This window comes from Chiloscyllium punctatum, chromosome 38, assembly GCF_047496795.1.
Source record: "Chiloscyllium punctatum isolate Juve2018m chromosome 38, sChiPun1.3, whole genome shotgun sequence".
NCBI classification, from domain to species: domain Eukaryota; kingdom Metazoa; phylum Chordata; class Chondrichthyes; order Orectolobiformes; family Hemiscylliidae; genus Chiloscyllium; species Chiloscyllium punctatum.
Genome location: NC_092776.1, coordinates 13179801 through 13206527, shown reverse-complemented (window position 1 = coordinate 13206527; position 26727 = coordinate 13179801). Strand labels below are relative to the sequence as shown.

Below are 26727 nucleotides of genomic sequence, written 5' to 3'. Positions count from 1 at the left end.
GACTTCTGAGAGGTTCTGTTGACATCTTTTAGAACACATTTGGTCTCCAAACATCCACAGATCGGAAGAACTAAGCTATTATCTACATTTGAATTTTGGGAGCTTGCTGGGCACAAATTAGCTACCTTGTGTCCTACATCATGTGGGTGGCACGGTGGCACAGTGGTTAGCACTGCTGCCTCACAGCGCCGGAGACCCAGGTTCAATTCCCGCCTCAGGCGACTCTCTGTGTGGAGTTTGCATGTTCTCCCCGTGTCTGCGTGGGTTTCCTCCGGGTGCTCCGGTTTCCTCCCACAGTCCAAAGATGTGCAGGTCAGGTGAATTGGCCATGCTAAATTGTCCGTAGTGTTAGGTAAGGGGTAGATGTAGGGGTATGGGTGGGTTATGCTTCGGCGGGGCGGTGTGGACTTGTTAGGCCGAAGGGCCTGTTTCCACACTGTAAGTAATCTAATCTAATCTAATCATAAGAGTGACTACAGTGCAAAAATACTTCAGGGATTTAACTATCTTGGAAAACTGTGAGATGGTGAAAGAGGTTGTGGAGGCAAGTCATTCTCTTGTAAGTCAAACAATCGCACAAAGTCAAGGCACCATTGTGGAAACCTATTATCGCAAGAGTCATAGCAGTTCAAGAAGCCTCACACTCTCAAAGAAACCAGGAACAGGTAGTAAACTGGAATCAATGACATCATAATAGCCACCGCTCAATGGATTTCTGACAGGGTGTTAGCTAGCTATACAACTATAGATCTGTCAAAAAGTGTGGTGCTGGAAAAGCACAGCAGGTCAGGCAGCATCCGAGGAGCAGGGGAGTTGTCATTTCAGGCATAAGCCCTTCATGAGGAATGTCATATGAAGGGCTTATGCCTGAAATGTCGATTGTCCTGCTCTTCAGATGCTGCCTGACCTGCTGTGCTTTTCCAGCGCCACACTTTTTGACTCTGATCTCCAGCATGTGCAGTCCTCAGGTTCTCCTATAGATCTCAGCCAAACTTCACTCTGCCCACCCTCACACAGGGCATCATATTACACCTTGGTTTCGCCAACGTTACCTGATCCAACACAGTTTGGAAATTAGAACTCTGTCTTTCTAGCCAGTGTAGCTCTACCTTCCCCAGTGGAAGACATTTAACCACTTGGCCAACAGAGGGGCTCATTTATAATAGATCTTCTCCAAAATGCCACTAATAACAGCAATGCTGCATCACCTCCACAAGGAAACTCTGGTCTTCCTCTCTCAGGTGGCTGTAAGTAATTAGCAGACTTTGTAACATCTTCCAAACTTTCATCCGTTGCTCTGTATCTTGCGGCCGCAACCTAAGAAGGCAGAGAAAGGCCTCATTAAGAGAGCATTTGAAAGGTACAGCAAACCCCTTGGAAGGAATCAAGCAAATGTCTTAATATGTGAAGTTGAAAGGATGAACTCTTCTTAACATACTATGGCAGCTATTCAGACAAAACAATATCAACAAGACAGAAGCAGCAAACTTCTATTTATCTAAAACAAAAATAAAACAGGAAAGAAATCAAAAATGCCTGTACAATTCTTAATACACTGAGAAACTCTACACATCATATGATCCACATCTACTCTCTTGAGAGGAAGGTCAGAGACCAATTTTCCAGAGACTCTTCTCTCTTACTGGCCTTGAGATTTCCCATGCTTCTTTTAAATGTCTCCAAGAAGACTACATTTACAAAGTCTCCGTGTTTGATGCCCCGGTCTTGAGTACTGGATGGACCAGTCAATCATTTCCTAGACATCATTTTGATATCTTTATTTAAAGAACTAATTTCACTAGAGCAATGAAGATCAAGAGGAGATTTAATAGAGGTTTATACAGTTTAAGGTTCTTTAATGGACTGAATTGACAAAGACTCTGACTCCGTCGTTGATGAGGGAATTGGGAGTCACCCGTTTGTCACAAGAATGTTTGAGAAACAGCCTAAGTATCTTCCAGCGGAAGACTGGATAAACGTTGAGAGCAAAGGGAGATATAGAACTTCAGAAAGAGAGAAACGTCATCGGATGACTTTGTCTTGTTCCATCATTGAGCAGGGACATACAGGCCAGGCTGATAGGTCAGGTTCTGTGCTGTAAACGCCTATCGTTCTAACGATATTTGTTTTGAATTACAATGTCCTTATTTGCGAAACTTGAATAAGGAAGTTCTGTCTCAAGGTTATGTCAATGTAATGGGTAGTACTGGACTGGAAATTCAAAAGTCATGAGTCATAATTCCGTTGCACAATTTGTGAAAGTGACTTGAATAAATCTTGTATGTTGTGGACCAGCACAAGAAGGTCACCCGAAAGCTCCCAACTTGATGGAAAAACCCAAGTCATTGCCAATCCTTCAGGAACAGCTCCCTGACACCCATTTCTGCTTTGGTCTACAGCTGGATATCTTATAGGCAGAGCAATAACAAGGAATGGGCAATAAATATCACATCCTCAGCAATACCCAAAACCCAGAAAACAAACTATATAATTGTAGTTCTAAGCAAAATGTTTTCTCTTTTAAAATTATAACTAACCAATACTTCCCCTTTTCAAAGTATGCCCACTTCTTTGACTTCTTATGTTGAATTTTGAATTATTGCATATATATAAAATCTTATCATGTCAAAGAATCTGCAACATCTTTCACACCCTAATTTTCAATGCAAAACCTGTTACTTAGAAAAAAAAACAAAGGCTGGCTCTTTTCCTGAGTGCCACAATTCTGCAGCCAGTTGGTGAGAAATTCCTAACAGATATGAAAAGAATGCTTCCCAGTTTCACTGTCTGCATGTTGACAGCAGTTGCCCTTTCCCTTTCTGTAAAACAGAGGTCAGATACTAAACCCATAACTACTAACCACCACTGAATCAGCCACTAATCTGTGCTACAACACCAAGTACCACTGCACAAATAATACATCTTTCCACCTACATTCCACCTTTCCTCCTTTTTCAGAAATTCCTTTTGGCATATGGTTCCATCTGCATCTAAGGTTCCCTCCTGACATTTACCCAAATGGCTTTCTTTCATGTGTGAGGCTATAGAGTACTGGAAGACAAATATCAAAGTCAACTATAGAAGTCTATTTGAATAATGGAACCTAGTAAGAACCAAGGATCAATCCTAGTAAAGGAATCCCCCTCTATCCGAAAGTAGAGAGTTCCTTTGAAACCTTTCATAAGCCGAAATGGCATAAAGCGAAAAAGCATTAATTTACTTGGGAAAAATTTTGCCTTTTTTCGTAAAAGCGAAAATCCTCTTCAGAGTTTGGTCAGTTAGTTAAAACAGGTACTAATGTAGGTCTTTCATAAAAGAGAAGTGGCATAAAGTGAACTGTCGAAAAGCATGGGATACCTGTACATGCAAATATCGGGCAGAAGGTTGGCAATTTTCTGCTCGTGTCTACTAATTCTAGCTATTCCTCTTGAGTTTTTAAAAATCTGATTAGTCAGTTACCTAATGAAAAAAGAAAGACTATTTCTAACTGGTGCATCATAGACGGGTAGTTGGGAATCATCTGTTTTGTCACAAGAATCTTTGGGAACATAACAAAGTCATTCCAAGTTACACCAAGTCTGCAATATAGATACAGGCTGTTCAGCCCAACTGGTCCATGCCTGTTCTAACACTCTGCACAAGTCTCAACTCATTTTATTTCAACTCACTCTATAAATATATTTGTTATTCTTTTCTCCTTCAAATTACAACATTGAAAAGACACTTGGATAAGTGCATGGATAGAAAAGGTTTGGAAGGATATGGGTAAGGAGCAGACAGGTGGATCTAGTTTAGTTTGGGATTATATTCAACATGGATTGGTTGGACCAAAGGATCTGCTTCTGTGCTGTATGATTCTATGACTCTGCTTATCTAACTTACCCCAAATGTATTGTGACAATGTAAACTTCACAACTTTAATAACTATTTATGGATGGATTAAAACAGAGATAAACTGTTAAACAACAGAACGGCTCAGCAACAATATTTTCTGGAATAAACTGTTTCTCAAGATAAAAGAAACAAGAAGAAATTGTTATAAAAGGGATTGAAAGCAACATGTGAATTAGCCATCCCTGGAAAGGAGACGAAGCAAAATAAACGATCTGTCTCCTAGGAGAAAGGCGATAACTATTGCTCTGACAGCTGCTTGATAAACTAGATGCTTTATTGCCACAAGAACAACTGACTGCCCTGCAGAAGAATTTAAGAGGTTAATTGTAGGAAAAGCTGTGTTTGAAACAGATAGCTAACCCTAAATGTAACAAGGAACAGAGGAGCTCCTTGTGATAAGAAGGCAAGCTACAGACTTGAGGTGTCCAAAGGTATCATCAATATTGGCGATGCAAGAATCATCAATAATGTCACACTGCAAACCTGAATGATAGAAAACTGTATAAGAAACCAACACCAGAACAAGTCAGCAGCAGAACTTCAAAAACCTGCATAAAGTTCAAATCCCAGACATTTCTAGAGACAAACACGTTTGGTGGATACCTGGTTAGATTCCATCATTAATTGGTAATAGCCAATTTGAGGTGTGAGGCTTAATTTGCTTACGTGAGGGTTCTTATTTTGGTTGCTAAATGCAATAAAGCTGAAATTATTGTTTCAAAACCTGATTTTCTGTGAGATTTCTTAATGAGTAACCAAATTAATGATAACTTGTGGTGATTCACCCATGTCAGATCATTTTCATTATGGACTGGTTGGACCGAAGGATCTGTTTTCACACTGCATAACTCTATAGCAGTATCCATTCCATTCACTTCAACTAGTCCTCGTGGTACCAAGTTTTATATCCTCAACACTCTATAGGTTAAAAATAATTCTCCTGAATTCTGTATGTTAAAGTTAAGACATTTAGACTACCCACAAATGGAAATGTTTTCTCTACACATATATTCAAGGCGTTCAGTTAATCAAGCACCCAGACTAGAAATTTCCAAATTCATGCATTAGTCCAAGCAAGTTTAGCTGAATGTAGAGAGGAAGTTTTGTTTGACCTCAACAGCTATGCTTGAGGAGCTAAATGGCTTACTCCTGTTCCTCTGACCTTCCTGCACTTGGCATAGAGGGGCGGCACAGTGGCTCAGTGGTTAGCACTGCTGCCACACAGCACCAGGGTCCCAGATTCGATTCCAACCTCGGTCGACTGTCTGTGTGGAGTTTGCACATTCTCCCTGTGTCTGCATGGGTTTTGTCTGGGTGCTCCGGTTTCCTCCCACAGTCCAAAGATGTGCAGGTCAGGTGAATTGGCCATGCTAAATTGCTCATAGTGTTACGTGTCAGAGGAAAAAGGGTCTGGATGGGTTACTCTACGGAGGTGTGCTGGTTGGGCCGAAGGGCCTGTTTCCACACTGTAGGGAACCTAATCCAATCTAATCTCAACTTTTAATGCTTTTAATCAGGATGGCTCTCCAACAACCCTTGTTGGAATTTTATAAATCACAGGGACTTCCAGCTTCAAAGGTCCAATGATTAAAACATCAACTGAATCTCTCTACACTTGGAAGCTAACCATACCAGAGAAAAATTCTGGAAGAGGAGCAGAGTAAATTGCTGCAACATTCTACTTAAAACAAAGAAATACTACATACTTTTTCTTGAGGATATTTTTATCCAGAGTCACCAGACCAAAGCACACATCAATGATCTTCTTCAACACAAAAATCTTTCGTCTCAAATCATCTTCATTCTCTGAACCATCTCCATTCACCGCGACATACGTGCACTCCCCAAACTGAAGAAATCACAAACAAGCAAACTCAGATTAGTGAAGATTTCTCATCCTTAAATACCCTTACAATATGTAAAAATGAAAATTGATTCATCTTGAAGCAACACTCTTGAATTATTGATAGTGAAATCACTAACTTTGAAATTTTACCGTCAGGATGCTGTGAATTGCTCAACATGAGGTCAGCCCTAAAGCACTGTGCATCAGGACTCACTGCCAAGTGCACTCTTCAGGTTAAATGGGGTGATTTGAAGAAAACCATAGAAGGATGTGATAATGGAGACCAGAAAGCAAAGCAAAGGAGAGTACCAAAGACCATTACAATGATATGAGATGCAGAATAAGGTAAAAGGGGCTACGAGTAAAGGGAGCAAGAGATAAAGTAAGGAACAGTTGGTAAGGAAATGAAGGTTTGGAGATAAGGAGGAAGATACAGTGGGTGTTGGTAAGGGGAGCAAAAGCAGAGTAGGGAATTGGCAAAGAGTAAAGTAGACCAAAGTAATATATTATAGAGAGCCTACAGTAGGGGTGGGTACAGTGTGAAAGAGAATCAAAGGCTGCCAGAGTAAGTGATTTGGAACAGGGTGAAGAATAGAATCTTGCAGACAACAAAAGGACAGGATAGTAAATAATTCCAAGGATTACACACCTCTCCAAATAATCTGCTATGTAAAGCTTCCCTAATTTTTCAAAGTGTTTCCTCACAGCAAGTTACAAAGCAGTGAAAGTGAAGGGACATTGCTTTCTATAACCCAGTTCCCATCATGTGTTGAGCTCCCAAGCATAGCTCCAGTGAGGTTGGAGAGTTAAGGCGAAAGAAATTTAACATGTCCACAATGGATCTTACCAATTTTTATGGAGTTACCATAGAAAGCATCCTATCCGGATGCATCACAGCTTGGTAGGGCAACTATGAAGAGTTGTGAACATAGTCCAGACCATCACAAAAACCAGGCTTCTATCCATTGACTCCGGTTACATTTCCTGCTGCCTTCGGAAAGCAGCTAACATTATCAAAGACTCCTCCCACCCCAGTTATACTCTCTTTCACCCTCTTCCATTGGGTAGAAGATAGAAAAGTTTGAAAACATATACAAACAGATTTAAGAATAGCTTCTTCCCCGCTGTTATCAGACTTATGAATGGACCTCTCATATATTAAACTTTATCTTTCTCTGCACCTTCTCTGTAGTTGTAACTCTACAGTCACCCCTCTGTTTCATTATCCTGATGTGCTTAAGTAATGTATGATTTGTCTGGTTAGCATGCAAAACACTACTTTTCATTGTGTCTTGGTACATGTGACAATAATAAATCAAATCAAATCAAATCAAGTTCAGCAATGGGCAGAGAATCACTTACTAATGAGTCCTTGTCAGACATTCGAAAGCAGATAGTTTGAAAAGAGATTCATGAAGGGATTGAAACATCACCCATTTGCTTTTCTATTATACAGTCTGAGTTTAGAAAGAATGCTTGGGAAAATTTGAGAAATTAAGTTAGACAACAAAGACAGTAGTCAACTACATTGATTGGCTGTTATTGGTCATGATGTGGAGGTGCTGGGACTGGGATGGACAAAGTCAGAAGTCACACAACACCATTCCCTCAGCTGACAAAGGTGCAGCACTCTGAAAGTTTGAATAAATCTGTTGCACTATCACCTAGAGTTGCGTTATTGGTCATCTATCAAGTTTACGCAAGCATATCAGACAAAAAAAGCATCCTTTTAAAATCCATCAGAGCTTGAAATGTGGATAAATACACTGAACACAAAATCTTACCTGATGCAGTACAAAGAGGTAGTTATTCTCACTAACAAAAGAAGTGTATGTGTCTGAGATCTTTTCATTCAGGGTAATGCAGGAAATGAGAAGTGGTGCAAATAATGTGTTTATGCTGTCTTCAAAAGCTGGAGACATCTGCAAACACAGGAAACAATTCATCCTTATAATAAGAACAAAAGAACTAGGAATTGCAGTAGGCCATTTGGTCCCTGAGGCTTACTCCACCATTTTCTGGATTAGTGGTGCTGGAAGAGCACAGCAGTTCAGGCAGCATCCAACTAGCTTCAAAATCCCCTCCTCCAAGACTTCCGTTTCCCAGGCCCCCAACGCCTCATCTTCACCATGGATATCCAATCCCTCTACACCTCCATCCGCCATGACCAGGGCCTCCAAGCCCTCCGTTTTTTCCTCTCCCGACGTCCCCAACAGTACCCTTCCACCGACACTCTCATTCGTTTGGCCGAACTGGTCCTCACCCTTAACAATTTCTCCTTTGAATCCTCCCACTTCCTCCAGTCCAAAGGGATAGCCATGGGCACACATATGGGCCCCAGCTATGCCTGTCTCTTTGTTGGCTACGTAGAGCAGTTGATCTTCCATAATCACACCGGCACCACTCCCCACCTCTTCCTCCGCTACATTGATGACTGCATTGGCGCCACCTCGTGCTCCCACGAGGAGGTTGAGCAATTCATCAACTTCACCGATACATTCCAACCTGACCTTAAATTTACCCGGGCCATCTCTGACACCTCCCTCCCCTTCCTGGACCTCTCCATCTCCATTAATGACGACCGACTTGACACTGACATTCTTTACAAACCCACCGACTCCCACAGCTACCTGGATTACACCTCTTCCCTCCCTACCTCTTGCAAAAATGCCATCCCGTATTCCCAATTCCTCTGCCTCCGCCGGATCTGCTCCCAGGAGGACCAGTTCCACCACAGAACACACCAGATGGCCTCCTTCTTTAGAGACCGCAATTTCCCTTCCCACGTGGTTAAAGATGCCCTCCAACGCATCTCGTCTACATTCTGCACCTCCGCCCTCAGACCCCACCCCTCCAACCGTAACAAGGACAGAATGCCCCTGGTGCTCACCTTCCACCCTACCAACCTTCGCATAAACCAAATCATCCGCCGACATTTCCGCCACCTCCAAACAGACCCCACTACCAGGGATATATTTCCCTCCCCACCCCTTTCCGCCTTCCGCAAAGACTGTTCCCTCCACGAATACCTGGTCAGGTCCACGCCCCCAAACAACCCACCCTCCAATCCTGGCACTTTCCCCTGCCACCGCAGAAACTATAAAACCTGCGGCCACACCTCCTCCCTCACCTCTATCCAAGGCCCTAAAGGAGCCTTCCACATCCATCAAAGTTTTACTTGCATATCCACTAATATCATTTATTGTATCCATTGCTCCCGATGCGGTCTCCTCTATATTGGGGAGACTGGGCGCCTCCTAGCAGAGCGCTTTAGGGAACATCTCCGGGACACCCGCACCAATCAACCACACCGCCCCGTGGCCCAACATTTCAACTCCCCCTCCCACTCTGCCGAGGACATGGAGGTCCTGGGCCTCCTTCTCCGCCGCTCCCTCACCACCAGACGCCTGGAGGAAGAACACCTCATCTTCCACCTCGGAACACTTCAACCCCTGGGCATCAATGTGGACTTCAACAGTTTCCTCATTTCCCCTTCCCCCACCTCACCCTAGTTCTAAACTTCCAGCTCAGTAACTGTCCCCATAACTTGTCCGGACTTGTCCTACCTGCCTATCTTCTTTTCCACCTATCCACTCCACCCTCTCCTCCTTGACCTATCACCTTCATCCCCTCCCCCACTCACCCATTGTACTCTATGCTACTTTCTCCCCACCCCCACCCTCCTCTCGCTTATCTCTCCACGCTTCAGGCTCACTGCCTTTATTCCTGATGAAAGGCTTTTGCCCGAAACGTCAATTTCGAAGCTACTTTTGCTGCCTGAACTGCTGTGCCCTTCCAGCACCACTAATCCAGAATCTGGTTTCCAGCATCTGTAGTCATTGTTTTTACTCCACCATTAAATAAGCGCTACTTTCTCAACCCATGTCCATATTCTGCAATTACCTTAGTGTCCAAATTAGAACTTTAGCAGTTTTATTTCAAATTTTTGTTCCATTTCTCTCCAGGTGAAGAGTCAGAAGGCTGTGGTTTCAAAACCAACATAACCAAGGCTGACATGCTGAGGGAATGTCTGAGACAAGACTCTAAATGAATGATGCATCTACCCGTTCAGATAGCATCAAAAACAAATGCAAACTTTGACTGACAAGAAGAGATCCAATCATCCTGCCAGTCGACAATACCATCTGCATCACAATGTATACACTGTACTGTTTATCCAAAGCAAAGTAATGGAATCTCCTGAGAAGTGAAACATCAGAATAAAAATAATTGTGGAAGGAATCTACAAAATTTCTTTCTTTTACAATCAAAACTAATACAGAGGTAAGCTCTGTCCCTGGATAATTTCATACAAAATCTACCTTTTGTACAGAGTAATTTCCAAACTAGCAAGCAAAAGATCAATTCTTGTTTGATCCCAGCATATCATTAGTATTAATCTAATGTACTAATCTGTGCTCAACTTGGTAACTTTGTGTTACCTTACAAAGTTGGTCTTGCCAAAACTCCCAAAATAATACCTTCTAAACTCACATTCTCTTCTATCCATAAGAGCCAGCAGGTGCAGTGCAAATTTCTCTCCAAGCCATACAACATGATGACTTGGAAATGTATTACTATTCCTTCACTGTCACTGGGTCAAAATCCTTGAACTCTCATCCTTACAATTCTGTGGTTGGTACTACCCCACACAGAGAGCAGCAGTTCAAACTGGGATGGGCAATAAATTGGGATGTTCACATTCCAGTTAAAATAATAGAATGGTTTCCCCACTAAACAGTAACTGCATTTTGATCTTGTGAAGAGTCTTGGGATGTTCTTGCTTCAAGGTAGTGATTTCTGAACACAGTATATATAGTTCCACCAGCGTCCATTCTTCTAATACATCACTTAGATGTCGACACAGTTGTTAAACATGAGAAGGAGTGGTTCAACCTAAGTTCCTACACACAAACTCCCAGAAAGAGGTCATTGGACAATAGTCAGGGCTAACCGCCATTTTCAGTCACCCAAACAGTGCTATTGTAAAATCACAAACAGTCAATTTGAAAGAACCCACTCAGAAATTCATGCTAAGCGAAACGTTCAGATAATCGAGGAGATCCCTATGTAACCTGATTTTACGACTAACAAGCTTTATGTTTTAAAAAAATGCAAATACAAACACTGTACGGCAGAAAATATGCTAAAAATGTCAACATGATCACGTTACAATGGGTTTACAATGTTTTGTACAACAAAACGCACTGAAAACATGGGAATTAGCTCTGAGAATACTCAGTCATCTTTTTCTACTTAGTGCAACGTGATTATGATGCAGTTCAACATGGCATCAATTTAGGTAAAAACAATGACTGCAGATGCTGGAAAGCAAATACTGGATTAGTGGTGCTGGAAGAGCACAGCAGTTCAGGCAGCATCCAACGAGCAGCGAAATTGACGTTTCGGGCAAAAGCCTTTCATCAGGAATAAAGGCAATGAGCCTGAAGCATGGAGAGAAAAGCTAGAGGAGGGTGGGGGTGGGGATGGGGAGAGAGTAGCATAGAGTACAATGGGTGAGTGGGGGAGGAGATGAAGGTGATAGGTCAAGGAGGAGATGGTGGAGTGGATAGGTGGAAAAGGAGATAGGCAGGTTCGACAAGTCCGGACAAGTCAAGGAGACAGTGCTGAGCTGGAAGTTTGAAACTAGGATGAGGTGGGGAAAGGGGAAATGAGGAAGCTGTTGAAGTCCACATTGATGCCCTGGGGTTGAAGTGTTCTGAGGCGGAAGATGAGGCGTTCTTCCTCCAGGCGTCTGGTGGTGAGGGAGCGGCGGTGAAGGAGGCCCAGGACCTCCATGTCCTCGGCAGAGTGGGAGGGGGAGTTGAAATGTTGGGCCATGGGGCGGTTTGGTTGATTGGTGCGGGTGTCTCGGAGATGTTCCCTAAAGCGCTCTGCTAGGAGGTGCCCAGTCCATGGCATCAATTTAGTCAAGCATGTCTTCCACGTCTTCGTGCTGCAGGGTGAAATTTTGGAGGTCTGTGGTCTTTGCAACTTCACAAAACGTTAGTCACTGAATGGGCATTCATCAAAATCCTCAGGGGCATCAGCCTCTTTAGTTGATGAACGTATTGCATATGTAGTAGACTGTGCAAGGGCTCTTGTGATGCAGTGGCAGAGTTCCTATTTCTGCTCCAGAGGCATAAAACAACATTTCTGAACTCGGTGATTTTTAAAAATAAATCTACAAACAGTCTGCTTTAAGGTGTATTAAAATATTCACTTTGTGTTTCAAAATGGTTGCCAAACTCCATGATGGGATCTCTCACTCCTTAGCGATGTCCACTTTGTGGTGCACTCTGCAAATTGTGATGTAACAACTTCATCTTCTCCCCAATCAAACAGCACCTTTAGCTTCCTTGTGGTTTAGCCATACTTCATGGTTTCAAAGAGAGATCTCAACACCAGTGATTTACCATAACATGGCTAATTCCACTCTGATTGGTTCTCACAAGCTAGCAGGTGTTTGACTAATCTGGAGTTACCAGTGTGAAATTGTAACTTCTTTCTATTAGATTTAGTATTAGCTGGCAGGAATGGCTGTGACACAACCAGAGCTTTGACTTATTTGATTCTGACACATTGTGATTTAACCACAATGTATTTAGTTTGCTCCCCAACACATACATTCCAACCAGATGAAGAAACATATTTCATTGATGTAACACCTTTTATGATGATATGGTGATAATGTCACTGGACTAGAAATCCAGAGGCTGAGGATCTACAGACATGGCTTCAAATTCTCGACATAGCAACTGGTGGAATTTAAGTTCAATTAACAAAAAATCTGGAATTGAAAACTACTCTCAATAATGGTGGCCATGTAAGTAACATTGGTTTCTGTAAAAAACAATCTGGTTCATTAATGGCACCAGATTAAATGTCTGTACACACTTTACTGTATTTTCATAAATATAGGTAACAGTAAATTACTGCACTATGTACAATCATCATCATTGGCAGTCCCTCGCAGATGAGGATGACTCTCTCCCACTCTCAGGGTGAGTCTGCAGGTGGCTGTACAGACTGATGCGGCTACCACAGACTCTGTTACACTTGGGGCAGGTGGTGGTCGTGGGAAGGGATGGGTGGGACGTCGATGTGGCAGCGCGTTCCTGTGCTGTTTTTTTACTGGCTTTCACCTCTTCCCGATGGGCGAGTCATCAGGTGCTTGACACTTTCCTGGACTCTCCTCCACTTTGGATGGTCTTGGGCCAGTGATCCCCAGGTGTCTGTGGGAATGCCACACTTTGCCAGTGAGGCCTTGAGGGGTATCCCTAAAGCACTTCCTCTGTCCGCCTGGGGCTCTCCTGCTGTTTCAAGGTTGGGATTAGAATCACTTGCTTGGGGAGTCTCACGTTGGTCACGTGCACAATGTGCCCAGCCTTAGCAGCCATTCAAGGTGGGGTCAGTGCCTCGATGCTGGGGATGTTACCCTGATCAAGGACATTAGTGATGGTGCGTCCTTCTTCCCAATGGATTAATGGGATCACTGCACGGCAGTTGCTGGAGAAAGCAGTGAAAAGAACCTGCCCCTATACCCGGCCTTCTTCAAACTGACAAAGGTCTTTGACACAGTCAGTCGGGAAGAATTACAGAGAATCCTTCTCCACTTTGGTTGCATCACGAAGTTTGTCACCATCTTCTGCCTGCTCCACGATGACAGGGAAGTCGTTCCACCACTGACCCATTTCCCATTCGAACTGGTGTCTAGCAGGGCTGCATCATTACTCCAACTATGTTCTTGGTCTACGCTAGTGCAATGCTTCCCCTCACCGACAACAAGTTCCCTGCTGGGGTACAGCTAACGTACAGAACCAGCAGGGTTCAAGCCTTCAAGCCAAAACGAAAGTCACCCCAACCAGTGTCATCAAGCTGCAGTACCTGGATGATGCTTGCTAAAGAAGGGCTTATGCCCGAAACATCAATTCTCCTGCTTCTCGGATGCTGCCTGGCCTGGTGTTTTTCCAGCACCACATTTTTCAACTCTGGTCTCTAGCATCTGCAGTCCTCTTTTTCCCCTAGTTGATGCTTGCTAATGTCCGATCTCAAAGGATGTGCTCCAGACTGTCATCAGCACCTTTATGGAGGCATTTGAGAGGATGGGTCTCTGCAAGATGAAGGTCCTCCACCAACCTGGCCCAGCATTGTGAAGCAAACCCCTGATCTTCAAGGTCCACGGGGAGGCATTAGAGAATGTTGACCACCTCTAATACCCCAGGGGTGTCCTGTCAGCCAAAGCAGCTATTGAAGAAAAGATTCAGCACCACCTCTAGTGTGCGAGCGCAGCCTTCCGCTGCCTGAGGAAAAGGGTGTTTGAGGACAACAACATCAGATCTAACACCAAGCTCATGGTTTACAGAGCTGTGGTGATTCCCACCCTCCTGTATAGCTCTGAGATACGGACTGTCTACAGCAGATTCTATATACTAAAATGCTCTTTAGGAAAGGAAATCTTACCAGGTCGGGCCTACATGTCACTCCATTGTGGTTAAACCTTAACTGTTACCTGAAGTGGCTGATCAAGGGCACTGTTCAAGGTGGGCAACAAATAATTGGCCTTGTCAGCAATGCCCACTTCCTATGTAAGAATAAATAAAAAATACCACCAGACATGGCAAAATATTTTACAAGCAATGAAGTGTAATCATTGATTTAAAGGAGGAAACATCGCATATAACCTGTGCATGTGGCTGCAAAAGATCCCAGAAGAAAATTTCAAAGTTCTGCCCAGTGTCCTGGGCAATTTTTAACTTTTAATAAACATCACAGAAACAGATTATCTCATCAGCATTATATTGATGCTTACTAGGATCTTGCTCGAGGACAGATGGGGCCCCAATTTAATGAGTCATACTGTCAACATGCATTGCTTTGAAAAATAGCCCCCAGCAACCAGTGCAGTACATTCCACCACAAGAATCAATAGACTGCATACCCTACAGTCTTCATTTTACCTCTCTGTGTTGCTCCAACAAATTCTTGAATCGCTGCCTCAGGCTCACTTCAAATTCCAGGTCCGTCCAGTAAAAGAGGACCTGGGCACTCTCACTGGCAATTAGGAGGCACTTCATCGTCACAGCTCCTTGTGTCTCTCAGTACAATCCAAAAAGAACAAGTCAACCCCAAACCCTGCCATTGACCATTGCAGCAGACCAATCTGACTACCACCAACTGGATGACCCAATGGGACGCAGGACCCAGATGACCCACTGGGACTCAGGACCCGAATGACCCAATGGAACTCAGGACGCAGATGACCCAATAAAACTCAGGACTCAGATAACCCAATGGAACTCAGGTCCCAGATGACCCACTGGAACTCAGGTCCCAGATAACCCACTGGAACTCAGGTCCCAGATGACCCAATGGAACTCAGGTCCCAGATGACCCACTGGAACTCAGGTCCCAGATAACCTACTGGAACTCAGGTCCCAGATGACCCACTGGAACTCAGGTTCCAGATGACCCACTGGAACTCAGGTCCCAGATGACCCACTGGAACTCAAGTCCCAGATGACCCACTGGAACTCAAGTCCCAGATGACCCACTGGAACTCAGGTCCCAGATAACCCACTGGAACTCAAGTCCCAGATAACCCACTGGAACTCAAGTCCCAGATAACCTACTGGAACTCAGGACCCGAATGACCCAATGGAACTCAGGACACAGATGACCCACTGGAACTCAGGTCCCAGATAACCCACTGGAACTCAGGTCCCAGATAACCCACTGGAAGTCAGGACACAGATGACCCAATAAAACTCAGGACCCAGATGACCCACTGGGACTGAGGACCCAGATCACCTACTGGGACTGAGGAACCTGATGACTCATTGGATTTAAGATACTGATAACCCTCAGGATTTAGGACTCTGATGACCCACTGCTCTTCAGGATTCCGATCACCTCCAGGCCATGGTGACCAACTGAATTGTGGATCACAATTTAACACTGGATTTAACACTGCAGTGATCCACTGGATTCAGGGCCCCCAAGTGACCTAGTGGATTGTGGATCACAGTGACCCGCTGGGGTTGTAGTTGCCCGTGACCCAAGGGCTTTGGACTTTGGTGACCCACTGGATTCCAGAACCTGATGATAAAAACGAACTCCGCTCGAGCCGCTCGGCCCGCAGCCACCGGATCCCCCTCCCCCCCTCCTCCAATCAGTGACGCCTGAAGCTCCCGCCTCCTCCAATCGGCATTGCCCGAACGTCCCACCTCCTCCAATCAGCAACGCCTGACCTACCCGTCCCAGCCAATCCGCGGCGCCCCGCCTCAGCCAGTCAGCTACGCCTGACCTCCCCCGCTCATCCAATTAGCGGTGCGCCCAGCGTGGCCAATCAGCTCAGAAAGAGTTGACGGGCTTGTCCAATCAGTTCTCCAGACTTCCCCGGGTTCACCAATGATTGGTGAGCACCTGTGCGCATGCTCACTGCGGTTAGTGCTTCTCAAGGACGTGCTGTTGGTCTGAATTAGTCCCCAGTGTGAGGGAGCAGGAAAGGCCATTCAGCCCAACAGAGCAAACCGAGAGATCAGATCTGGAGTATATTCACATTGTTGGGAGGCAAAAAAAAATATTAGATTCCGAAAATCTGAAAGGACATGAAAACATTTAGTATCTGGGTCAGGCTTGGCAAAATTGTTGCTTAAAAGGTTTTGTCCACGCAAATAATTTACAAAAGTGAGGCCACTATTTTAATGTAGTGCCTTTTCCAATCTTGGTAGCATCCCAAAGCACTCTACAGTCATTAAAGTGAAACACTAGGGAATGGCCACTTCACAAAGGTACAACCCAACATATGCATTTACTTTCTGCAGATAAGCACAATTGTGAATTTTCATGGTACAGGGAACCCATTTGAGACCATTGTATAGCTGTTCCACCTCAATAAAACAGCTCTTCAATTACCCCACTTTTGTATCTTTTGCCCCAGTCTTGCAAATGTTTCCTTTGTAAGAATTTATGCAATTGCCTTTGCAATTTCCTATTGGATCTGCTTCCTTTCAGAGAGCACGTTCCAGATCATAGTCAAACCATTTCTTCTCATCGCCACCTCCTGTGGCTGGAAAAGGACAAGATGGGGCAGGGGAAATTTTCAAAACAGTAGAAAGTAAACATCATCCGATAAAATGAACAGAACACACCAAGTGTCCTCAAAGCTACATTTATTCACAGGAAGGTTTGCAATGCACAAATGGGCATACAATGGCCTTCAGGTCACATGTGGGATCTTGTCAGCTCCTTACTGTAGTAATCAGCACCACCCTCAAGCAGCAAAGCAGACACAAAGAGGTGGGTGGGGAAAAGACTGGAGAGTGTAACAGTGACAGAGGACAGCACTTCTCAGGTATTGGAAACACAAACTAACACCATTCTTAGCTCTTTATCAAATCAAAAATACTCAGGATACAGGTTGAATTGAACAGCTGCATGTTTGCTCAAGGATTGATTTATTGAGGTGCTTGCAATTGGTCTTTGGTTGTGATTATAGAGATGGCCACTCAGCCCATCATGTGAGGCACCAGTGCTCTTTTGAGTAAAATGTCTGTCACCTCATTCATTCATTCTTTACCTAAATCTGTCCAATTCATGATCCACTATTTAAAAACTGACAACTATACCTTAAGTATGTGACTTGTCCGACTTCTTCCAAGATATTCATTTACTCACTCGTTGGTATTCCCATGGAGTGTAAATGTGGTGAACTCGCTCCACTTGATCATACTAGTCAGGGACAGTTTGACGAATAGAATTCTTTAACGCCGCGCCATTGCTAATTCCATTGTCTGGTCAGTGACACTGAAAGTATTTCACTGATAAGGACATTCGGGACTGGACTGAGGAGGGCACAATGCTATCACTTTTGAGATTGAGCTGAGAGTTAATTAAGAACTATGATGGGTCTGTAATCTGACCAATGTACGAAAGAGGACACTATGTCAATTAAATCAGCTGCAATCCCGGATATGAACCGAAATACATTTTTTCACAGAGGAGCAACATAATACTCTACAGTTCACACACACAATGAAGACTGCGTAATGCACAATAGCTCTTAGAAGCCAAAACCGACAACACAAGTCACTACAGGCAAGAGAGGATATGGAAAAGGGGGTGTGGGAAAGAGTGAAAAATTGGTTAAGGGGAGGTGCAAAGCAAATGTGTTCAATAAGCATGATAGGAAGTACAAATCCTCTCCAATGATAACTGAGTATGTGTTGTCACGGTTTCACCTAATGCATACATATACAGTTTTTCCCTTAAGATATTATATCATGGAATTCTTCTGCTCTTCTACTTGTTTGCATCCTTCCTCAGTGCCACTGTTCATTTCTTGGCTTTGCCCTGAGCAGCCACAGCAGCCATTGCTGCCTTCACTGTCTCCTCATCTCCCAGGAACTGCATGGGTTTCACTGGCTTCAGGTTCAAGTCGAGCTCATACATGATGGGGATTCCCGTTGGGAGGTTCAGGTCCATGATAGCTTCCTCAGACATGCCTGCCAATCAAAAAACAAAATCAGGTCGTTAGACATGTAGAAACTGAAGGGGGTCTCTCGATTCAATTCTGCCATTCAAATAAGAAGTTCCTCAACTCCCATTGGCCCACCATGGTTCTGTAATTCAATATTAATCCAACACAAATCTATCAAAGTTTTCATTTGATCTCCAGCCTCAACAATGTTTTGAGGAAGAGTTTCAGATTTCTACTCTACTTTTCATGATTAGAGTTTCCTGACATTATCCCAGAATGGCCCAGCTCAAATAAACAGTTTCTCCTTGTTTACCCTGAACTTTAAACATCTCAAACCCACCTCAACTTGATCAGTACTTAATCTCCTAAACTTGAAAGAACACAGGTCTAGTAACAGGAAACCTGTCTTATTGATTAATCTTTCAGTCCCAGGATAGTTCTGGTCAATCTAGGGTGCTCTCTTAAGGCCAAGACAAATTTGTCCTTTATGAGATATGGTGTCTAGAGCAGTTTGCAATTCCTCCGGATGTCTAACCAAACGTTTATAAAGGGGAAGTATTATTTTCTCCCTTCTATAATTCATTCACTGCTCTCACTTATGTCTTGGGCTTGCTGCAGTACTCCAACAACTCGCAGCGCAAGCTCGAAGAACAACATCTCATTTTTCACTTGGGGACCCTGCAGCCTTCAGGACGCAATACTGAGCCTGAACACCACCTGCAATCTCTTTTATCCACCCCCAAACTCCAGGCCCTGTCATGACATGGGCTGCTTTTAGGACAGCCAACCCATTTGCACCTCTAGTCCCCATTACCAACTTTTTTTTCTCCCTAATATCTATTGTTCTCTCTTCTTGGGCTCCATCTATACCTATCCTCTGGCTCGAGGGGGCCGAATGGCCTACTCCTGGGCGGCACGGTGGCTCAGTGGTTAGCATCGCAGCCTCTCAGAACCAGGGATCTGGGTTTGATTCCTGCCTTGGGTGACTGTCTGTGGTGTGTTTGCACATTCTCCCCATGTCTGCGTGGGTTTCCTCCGGGTGCTCCAGTTTCCTCCCACAGTCCAAAGATGTGCAGGTCAGGTGGATTGGCCATGCTAAATTACCCATAGTGTTAGGTGCATTAGTCAGAGGGAAGTGGGCTACTCTTCGGAGGGTCGGTATAGACTTGTTGGGCCATAGGGCCTGTTTCCACACTGTAGGAAATCTAATCTAATCTTGTACCTATTGTCTATTGTCCCTCACTCCTTCCCCAAACTCCCCTCCCACCAGCACCATTTACAAACCCCATTTTCAGCATAAATACCGCTTTTCCCAACTACCATCATTTCTGAAGAACGGTCACTGAACTCGAAATGGTGACTCTGCTTTCGCTGCACAGATGCTGCCAGACCTGTTGAGCTTCTCCAGCAATTTCTGTTTTTGTGTCAATCTCACTTCCCTGGGAAAATGCGTTTTATTTTTTTTTTAAATTGATGATATCTGCCTACATTACTCAATCTGTATGAAATAACAGATGAATGTGGATTGTTTCTCTGCATTACTGACAGGTCCACGCAATATTGCAGATGTTCAAAATCTAAAATAAAACAAAAAAAAATGCTGACAGCAACCAGCAACTCATGCATGCACCTGTCCTGATGAAAGATTTCTCTTCAAACATGTCGCCTGACCTTCTAATGGTAACCATAACATTTCCTGCGCGCGCGCACACACACCAAAACCTGGTTAAACTGATATAACATTAACCTAGTTTTTAGCAATATTTGCAACTGAAAATTCAACCAAGGTGAATTAAGTGTAAAAATATTTAGAAATTCAAGTTTTAAATTGAAGTTATCGCTTATAAGTTAAAATCAAGATCTCCTCAACTTCCGGTCCACATGCAAAGTGTCAGTCTCAATTAGTGAACTGGCCAAATTAGAGATCACAACCAAACCAACAAAACATCATTACTTCATGATGTTACAATATAAAGATCAGATTTCCAGCAAGTTAAAAAAAAAGATGAAATTATAAAGTTGTTAAGACATTGCCTATTACGTTCCTACTGCGCACAGAAAGATTTATTCTTAGATAAAAATAAAGTGCAGGGCTTGCATCATTTGGCAAACACTAGGAGGGAAACAGAAAGCACTGAAGGCAGACAGGCTGAAAGAGTCAAATGGAAAGCCCATCAGAGACAAGTGCTGAATTTCTTCATGGTGGGCACTCCTGGAAGAGAAGTGGCAGTGAATTAGACAGTAAAATAAAATCAAATACTGCAAATACTTGAGAAGCCCCAACAGTCCAACTTGGATTAACTTTTAGGCCCTGTTTGAAGATTTGCAAACTCACCATGATAATGAATTTCAACCAGGGGCTGGGACTGGCTTAGAGCATGATATTTTTAAAATTATCACAACCGACCAGGAAAACTCAATTTGCCTGGAACTAAATTTACATTTACATTCCTCAAAGCTTTTATACTGATTTAGGCCAGAATGACTAATAAAAAGCCAGTGCATCTTACCTCTGAATTTTCAAGTCATGGCCATGGTGTCTCAGGCCTTTGTTGTAATTTCCAGTCTTGCAATGATTTACTGCTTGTAGAACATCCCAAAGCCCCATGCAGGACCAGGACCATTGTCAGACAACAATGTGAAGACTTAACAACAGGAGACCAAAAGCTAGACTTTTAGATGTAGACTAATGTCTTAATAAAGGAAGGGAAATGTTTTGGGAGGACATTCCAAAGCTTGGAGCAAGACTCACCAGGATTGCAGGATTAATGAGACCCAAGAGGTCATAATGAGAGGAGCAGAGAGATCTGGGAGGAATGTAAGGCTAGAGATTCAGAGAAAGGGGAGTCAGTTTTTTTATATTCATTCACAGGATGAGGGCATCACTGGCCAGGCAAGTATTTACTGCCCACTCCCTAACTGCTCAGAATCAACTAATTGATCACATTGATGTGGGTCTGGAGTCACAAGTATGCCAGACCAGCTAAAGATGGCAGTTTCCTTCCCTAAAGGACATTAATGAACCAGATGGGTTTTTCCTGACAATCATCAATGGATTCATGGTCATCATTAGATTCTTAATTCCAGATATTTATTGAATTCAATTCCACCACCTGCCATGGCAGGATTCAAACCCAAGTCTCCAGAACATGACCTGGTTCTCTGGATAAACAGTCCAGCGATAATACCACTAGACTATCACCTCCCCTGAAGAGTCTCAGAGATGTACAACATGGAAACAGACCCTTCGATCCAACTCATCCATGCTGACCAGATATCCTAATCTAATCTAATCTAGTCCCATTTGCCAGCATTCGGCCCATATCCCTCTAAACCCTTCGTATTCATATACCCATCCAGAAGCCTTTTAAATGCTGTATTTGTACCAGCCTCCACCACTTCCTCTGGCAGCTCATTCCATACATGCACCATCCTCGGTGTGAAAAAGGTCCCCCTTATGTCCCTTTTAAATCTTTCCCCTCTCACACTCGACCTGTGCCCTCGAGTCTTGGAGCACCCCCCCACCCCGGAAAATACTTTGACTATTCACCCTGTCCATGCCTCTCATGATTTTGTAAACCTCTGTAAGGTCACCCCTCAGCCTCCGACACTCCAGGGAAAACAGCCCCAGCCTGTTCAGCCTCTCCCTGTAGCTCAAACCCTCCAGTGATTGGACAACTGAGTTTCAGAGGGTGGAAGATGGGAGGACAACCAACAGAATAGGCAAACCTAGAGATGTGCAAATATAACAAATGCGATAGGGAAAAAAGTCTTGTTCACACAGCAAGTGGTTCATGTCAGGGGTACACTGCCTGGGAGTGTGGTGGCAGCTGGTTCAATTGAAGCATTTAAGAGACCACTGGAAATGTGCTGAGTAGTGGGGCAAAAGCAAAAGAACAGCACCTAGCCATAATGCTCATGCAGAGAGCCAGTGCAGATGCAATGGGCTCGTGATAAAGACTTGGATATAGGGTTCATCAGCAAATGAGCTGGGAAAGGAGCAGAGGCAAGCAATGAGAGTTGTTTTATTCATTCAGGGGATGTGGGTGTCTCCATCCCTAATCGTTTCGAGTCAACCACATTGCTGTGGGACTGGAGTCGCATGTAGGTCAGACCAGGTAAGGATGGCGGTTTCCTTCCCTAAAGGGCATCAGTGAGCCCGATTTAACAATGGCTTCATGGTCACCATTAGACTCTTAATTCCAGATTTTTAAAAAAACCTGAATTCAAATTCCACCATCTGCTGGGGCAGGATTTGTACCCAGATCATTACCTGGGTTTATAGTCAAAAATATGTGGTGCTGGAAAAGAACAGCGGGTAAGGCAGCATTGAGAAGCAGTGAGTCGATGTTTCTGACATAAGCCCTTCAGCATCTGCAGACCTGACTTTCTCCCTTTATTTCTGGATTAACAGTCTAGTGAATAATACCATTAGGCCAATACCCGCCTTGCAGATGGAAACAGATGATCTCAGGAAATGTTAACAGCACAGAGTTGGAATCTCAGTGCAGGTTCAAACAGGAGTGGAGAGGCACAGCTGTGACTGTGCCCAGGTCTGTTCATTGAAAAATGCAGGAAACTAGAATTACAACACCGGAATCAAATTTACCTTCCAGATGTTTGACAATCCCCCTCAGGCTGTTACCATGAGCTGCAATCAGGACCCGTTTCCCAGCTTTAATCTGTGGCACAATCTCCTCATCCCAGAACGGCAGGGCACGGGCAATTGTATCCTTCAAACTCTCACAAGAGGGAAGATCATTCTCAGACAGATCAGCATACCGACGGTCCTGGCAAAACAAATACACCTTCAGTTATTCAGAACTGTAACAAAGTATGAGTGAGCTATTTGCAAAGTGGGGGCAGGGAAGTGACAGAAAGGACAAGGTGGGGGTGATAAAGGGGGAAGGGTGGGGGTCGTGGCGTGGGGGGGAAGAGGGTAGAGGCCGTGGCATGGGGGAAGATAGACAGGGGGGAGGAAATGAAGAAGGGGGAAGATGGGAGGGGAGATGGAGATGGAGGGGTGGGGGGGAGATGGAGGGGAGATGGAGGGGAAATGGAGAGGGGAAGAGATGGAAGGGGGGTAGTTGGAGGGAGGGGAGATGTGGGGAAGATGGGGGGGAGATGGAGGAGGGGGGGAATGGAGGAGGGGGGGAATGGAGGAAGGGGGGAATGGAGGAAGGGGGGAATGGAGGAAGGGGGGAATGGAGGAGGGGGGGGAAGATGGAGGGGGGGGAATATGGGGGGGGGAAGATGGGGGGGGGGAAGATGGAGGGGGGGGAAGATGGAGGGGGGGGGAGATGGAGAGGGGGGAGATGGAGAGGGGGGAGATGGAGAGGGGGGGGAGATGGAGAGGGGGGGGAGATGGAGAGGGGGGGGAGGAGATGGAGGGGGGGGAGATGGAGGGGGGGGAGATGGAGGGGGGGGGGAGATGGAGGGGGGGGAGATGGAGGGGGGGGGGAGATGTAGGGGGGGGGAGATGTAGGGGGGGGAGATGGAGAGGGGGGGGGAGATGGAGAGGGGGGGGGAGATGGAGAGGGGGGGAGATGGAGAGGGGGGGGGGAGATGGAGAGGGGGGGGGAGATGGAGAGGGGGGGGAGATGGAGAGGGGGGGGGAGATGGAGAGGGGGGAGATGGAGGGGGGGGAGATGGAGAGGGGGGGAGATGGAGAGGGGAAGAGATGGAGAGGGGGGATGTGGGGTGGGAGAGATGGAGGGGGGGGAAGATGGAGGGGAGTAGATGAGGGGGAGCGAGATGGAGGGGGGGGCGAGATGGAGGGGGGGGCGAGATGGAGGGGGGGGTGAGATGGAGGGGGGGGTGAGATGGAGGGGGGGGGAGATGGAGGGGGGGGGAGATGGAGGGGGGGGGGAGATGGAGGGGGGGGTGAGATGGAGGGGGGGGGTGAGATGGTGGGGGGGGGTGAGATGGAGGGGGGGGGAGATGGAGGGGGGGGAGATGGGGGGGGGGAGATGGAGGGGGGGGAGATGGAGGGGGGGGAGATGGAGGGGGGGGAGATGGAGGGGGGGGAGATGGAGGGGGGGGAGATGGAGGGGGGGGGGAGATGGAGGGGGGGGGAGATGGAGGGGGGGGGAGATGGAGGGGGGGGGAGATGGAGGGGGGGAGATGGAGGGGGGGGAGATGGGGGGGGGGAGATGGGGGGGGGGGAGATGGAGGGGGGGGGAGATGGAGGGGGGGGGAGATGGAGGGGGGGGGAGATGGAGGGGGGGGGGAGATGGAGGGGGGGAGATGGAGGGGGGGAGATGGGGGGGGGGAGATGGAGGGGGGGAGATGGAGGGGGGGAGATGGAGGGGGGGGAGATGGAGGGGGGGGAGATGGAGGGGGGGGAGATGGGGTGGGAGAGATGGAGGGGGGGCGAGATGGGGGGGGGCGAGATGGAGGGGGGGGGCGAGATGGAGGGGGGGCGAGATATGGGGGGCGAGATGGAGGGGGGGTGCGATGGAGGGGGGGTGAGATGGAGGGGGGGGGGAGATGTGGAGGCGGGGTGGGGGAGACAGGGTGAGGGGGAGGCGGGGTGAGGGGGGGTCGGGGGTGTGGGAGATGGGGTGGGGGGGTGGCAGGGGGTAATGTGCGGAGACCTTGCTGATGATGGGGTAGAAGTCATGGTCCGGCCCCATGGGGGGAGGGGGGACATCGAAGGACCTCCTCCAGATCTTGACTTGCTGCTCCCCGTGCTTGGCCGCTGTCTCCGCCTTGTTGAGGCCGGTCAGGGCTCCGTAATGCCGCTCATTGAGCCGCCAGCTCCGGACCACCGGCACCCACATCTGGTCAATCCCGTCCAGCAGCGTCCACAGGGTCCGCACCGCCCGCTTCAGCACCGAGGTGTAGCACAGGTCAAACTGGTAACCCGCATCCCTCAGTGCCTGAGCTCCCCTGGCCGCCTCCTGCCTCCCGGTCTCCGAGAGATCAGCATCGAACCAGCCGCAGAAGCGGTTCTCCTGGTTCCAAGTGCTCTCCCCGTGTCTCACCAGCACCAGCCTGTAAGCTGCCATGGTTCTCAGTGAGCTGAGCCCGTGTTAATCCACTCCCTCTGCCTCTGCTCTCAGTCCCCGCAATGATCTCAGACCCTCCCCACCCTCTGCAGCAGATGGGAGAGCCGCACGTACAGAGGACACAGCGACCTTCACCAGCACAACCAACGGATGGACCAAGCCCTATTTCCTGGTTCATAGCTAGATTCAGAGATATAAGTCGCAACTTCCTGTGAGTTAAACATGAGGCATACAGCTCAATAAAAAAAATCACACAACACCACGTTATAGTCCAACAGGTTGATTTGGAAGACCCAGCTTTCAGTCAAGATCAGGAATACCTGATGAAGGGCTTTTGCCCTAAACGTCGATTTCGCTGCTCGTTGGATGCTGCCTGAACTGCTGTGCTCTTCCAGCACCACTAATCCCGTATATGTCCTCACTATGGCCTAGTTGATTTTTAACTTTGTCCACCCCAGTCCAACACCAGCAACTCCACTCATGAGGCATAGAGATATACACAGCCCTGAAACAGACCTTTCGGCCTAACTCATCCATGCCAACCAGATACCCTAAATTAATCTGGTCCCACTTGGCCTCTACTGAAGGGTCTTTCCCGAAACGTGTTTTTCTGATGCTGCTTGACTTGCTGCACTTTTTCCTGCCCCACATTTTATGGACTCAGAGTTTCCAGCCTCTGCAGTTCTAACTATCTCCCTCTTAACCTTTCCTACTTATACACCCCCTTAAATGTTGTAATTGCACCAGCCTCCACCACTTCCTCTACAGACAAAAAAAAACTGCAGATGCTGGATTCCAAGGTAGACAAGCAGGAGGCTGGTTAGAACACAGTGGAGAAGTCACCATGTTGGGTGTAACCCTTCTTCAGAACTGGGAGTGGGGATAAGGGGAGCTGCAGATAAGGAGGGGTGGGGAAGGGTTTTGGGTTGGTTGATGGGAGGAATGAATCCAGTTGGTAGCTGGAGAAGGGTCAATCAGAGGACCACTTCCTCTGGCAGCTCGTTCCACACAAGCATCACCATGTAGTTGCAGTTCCCATCTGAACCTCACACACACACACACACATCTGCCCTTCTTTGAATATAGCACAGTGTGCTTCATATCTGGATTCTTCAGTTTAATCCCATTTGAGAATATACACATGGGACACTCTCTGTACATCACAAGGAGTGACAGCCCCACATCTGGGTTAGTGGTGGAACTCTCATCCAGCAGCCTCTGGTTCAGGGTTGCTCCTGAACTATAGCAGACCCAATTATTCATCTACCTCAATTCGTGTCTGAGATATAACCTATACAAATGATAAAAGGTCTTGTGCCTCTCTAGTGTTTCTTCATCTGGTTTAGATGGTCTAGGTTCTAATCCCACCAACACTGGAAGTTGTCACACCATATTTGAACAAGTTGATTAAAATGTCTAAAAAACAAAATATTTCTTGGTAGGATTATGTGAGTGTTTATTATTGTTTCATTTTTGTTTGAAAGTGGTACAATTGT

The 26727-nt window shown here is 46.0% G+C and overlaps 2 protein-coding genes across 3 annotated transcripts in view; both read right to left on the bottom strand.

The window, feature by feature from the left end:
* Nucleotides 1–15892, bottom strand: part of hps1 (HPS1 biogenesis of lysosomal organelles complex 3 subunit 1) — a 42837-nt gene extending 26945 nt beyond the window's left edge. For both annotated transcript variants that reach the window (XM_072557194.1, XM_072557195.1), the window contains exons 1-4: nucleotides 14701–15892; nucleotides 7525–7662; nucleotides 5601–5743; nucleotides 1209–1317 (exon numbers count right to left, since the gene is read on the bottom strand). In XM_072557194.1, coding sequence (XP_072413295.1) covers nucleotides 1209–1317; nucleotides 5601–5743; nucleotides 7525–7662; nucleotides 14701–14817 — 507 coding nt within the window. In that variant the 5' untranslated portion in view covers nucleotides 14818–15892. The remainder of the gene's footprint in view (nucleotides 1–1208; nucleotides 1318–5600; nucleotides 5744–7524; nucleotides 7663–14700) is intronic.
* Nucleotides 15893–16897: 1005 nt separating this feature from the next.
* Nucleotides 16898–25377, bottom strand: pgam1b (phosphoglycerate mutase 1b). The gene is made up of 3 exons (XM_072557193.1): nucleotides 24818–25377; nucleotides 22831–23011; nucleotides 16898–18246 (listed from the first exon to the last, which is right to left on the bottom strand). Exons 1-3 carry the CDS (start codon nucleotides 25229–25231, stop codon nucleotides 18077–18079), a joined length of 765 nt encoding a protein of 254 aa, XP_072413294.1. The 5' UTR covers nucleotides 25232–25377; the 3' UTR covers nucleotides 16898–18076.
* Between the last annotated feature and the right edge of the window lie 1350 nt (nucleotides 25378–26727).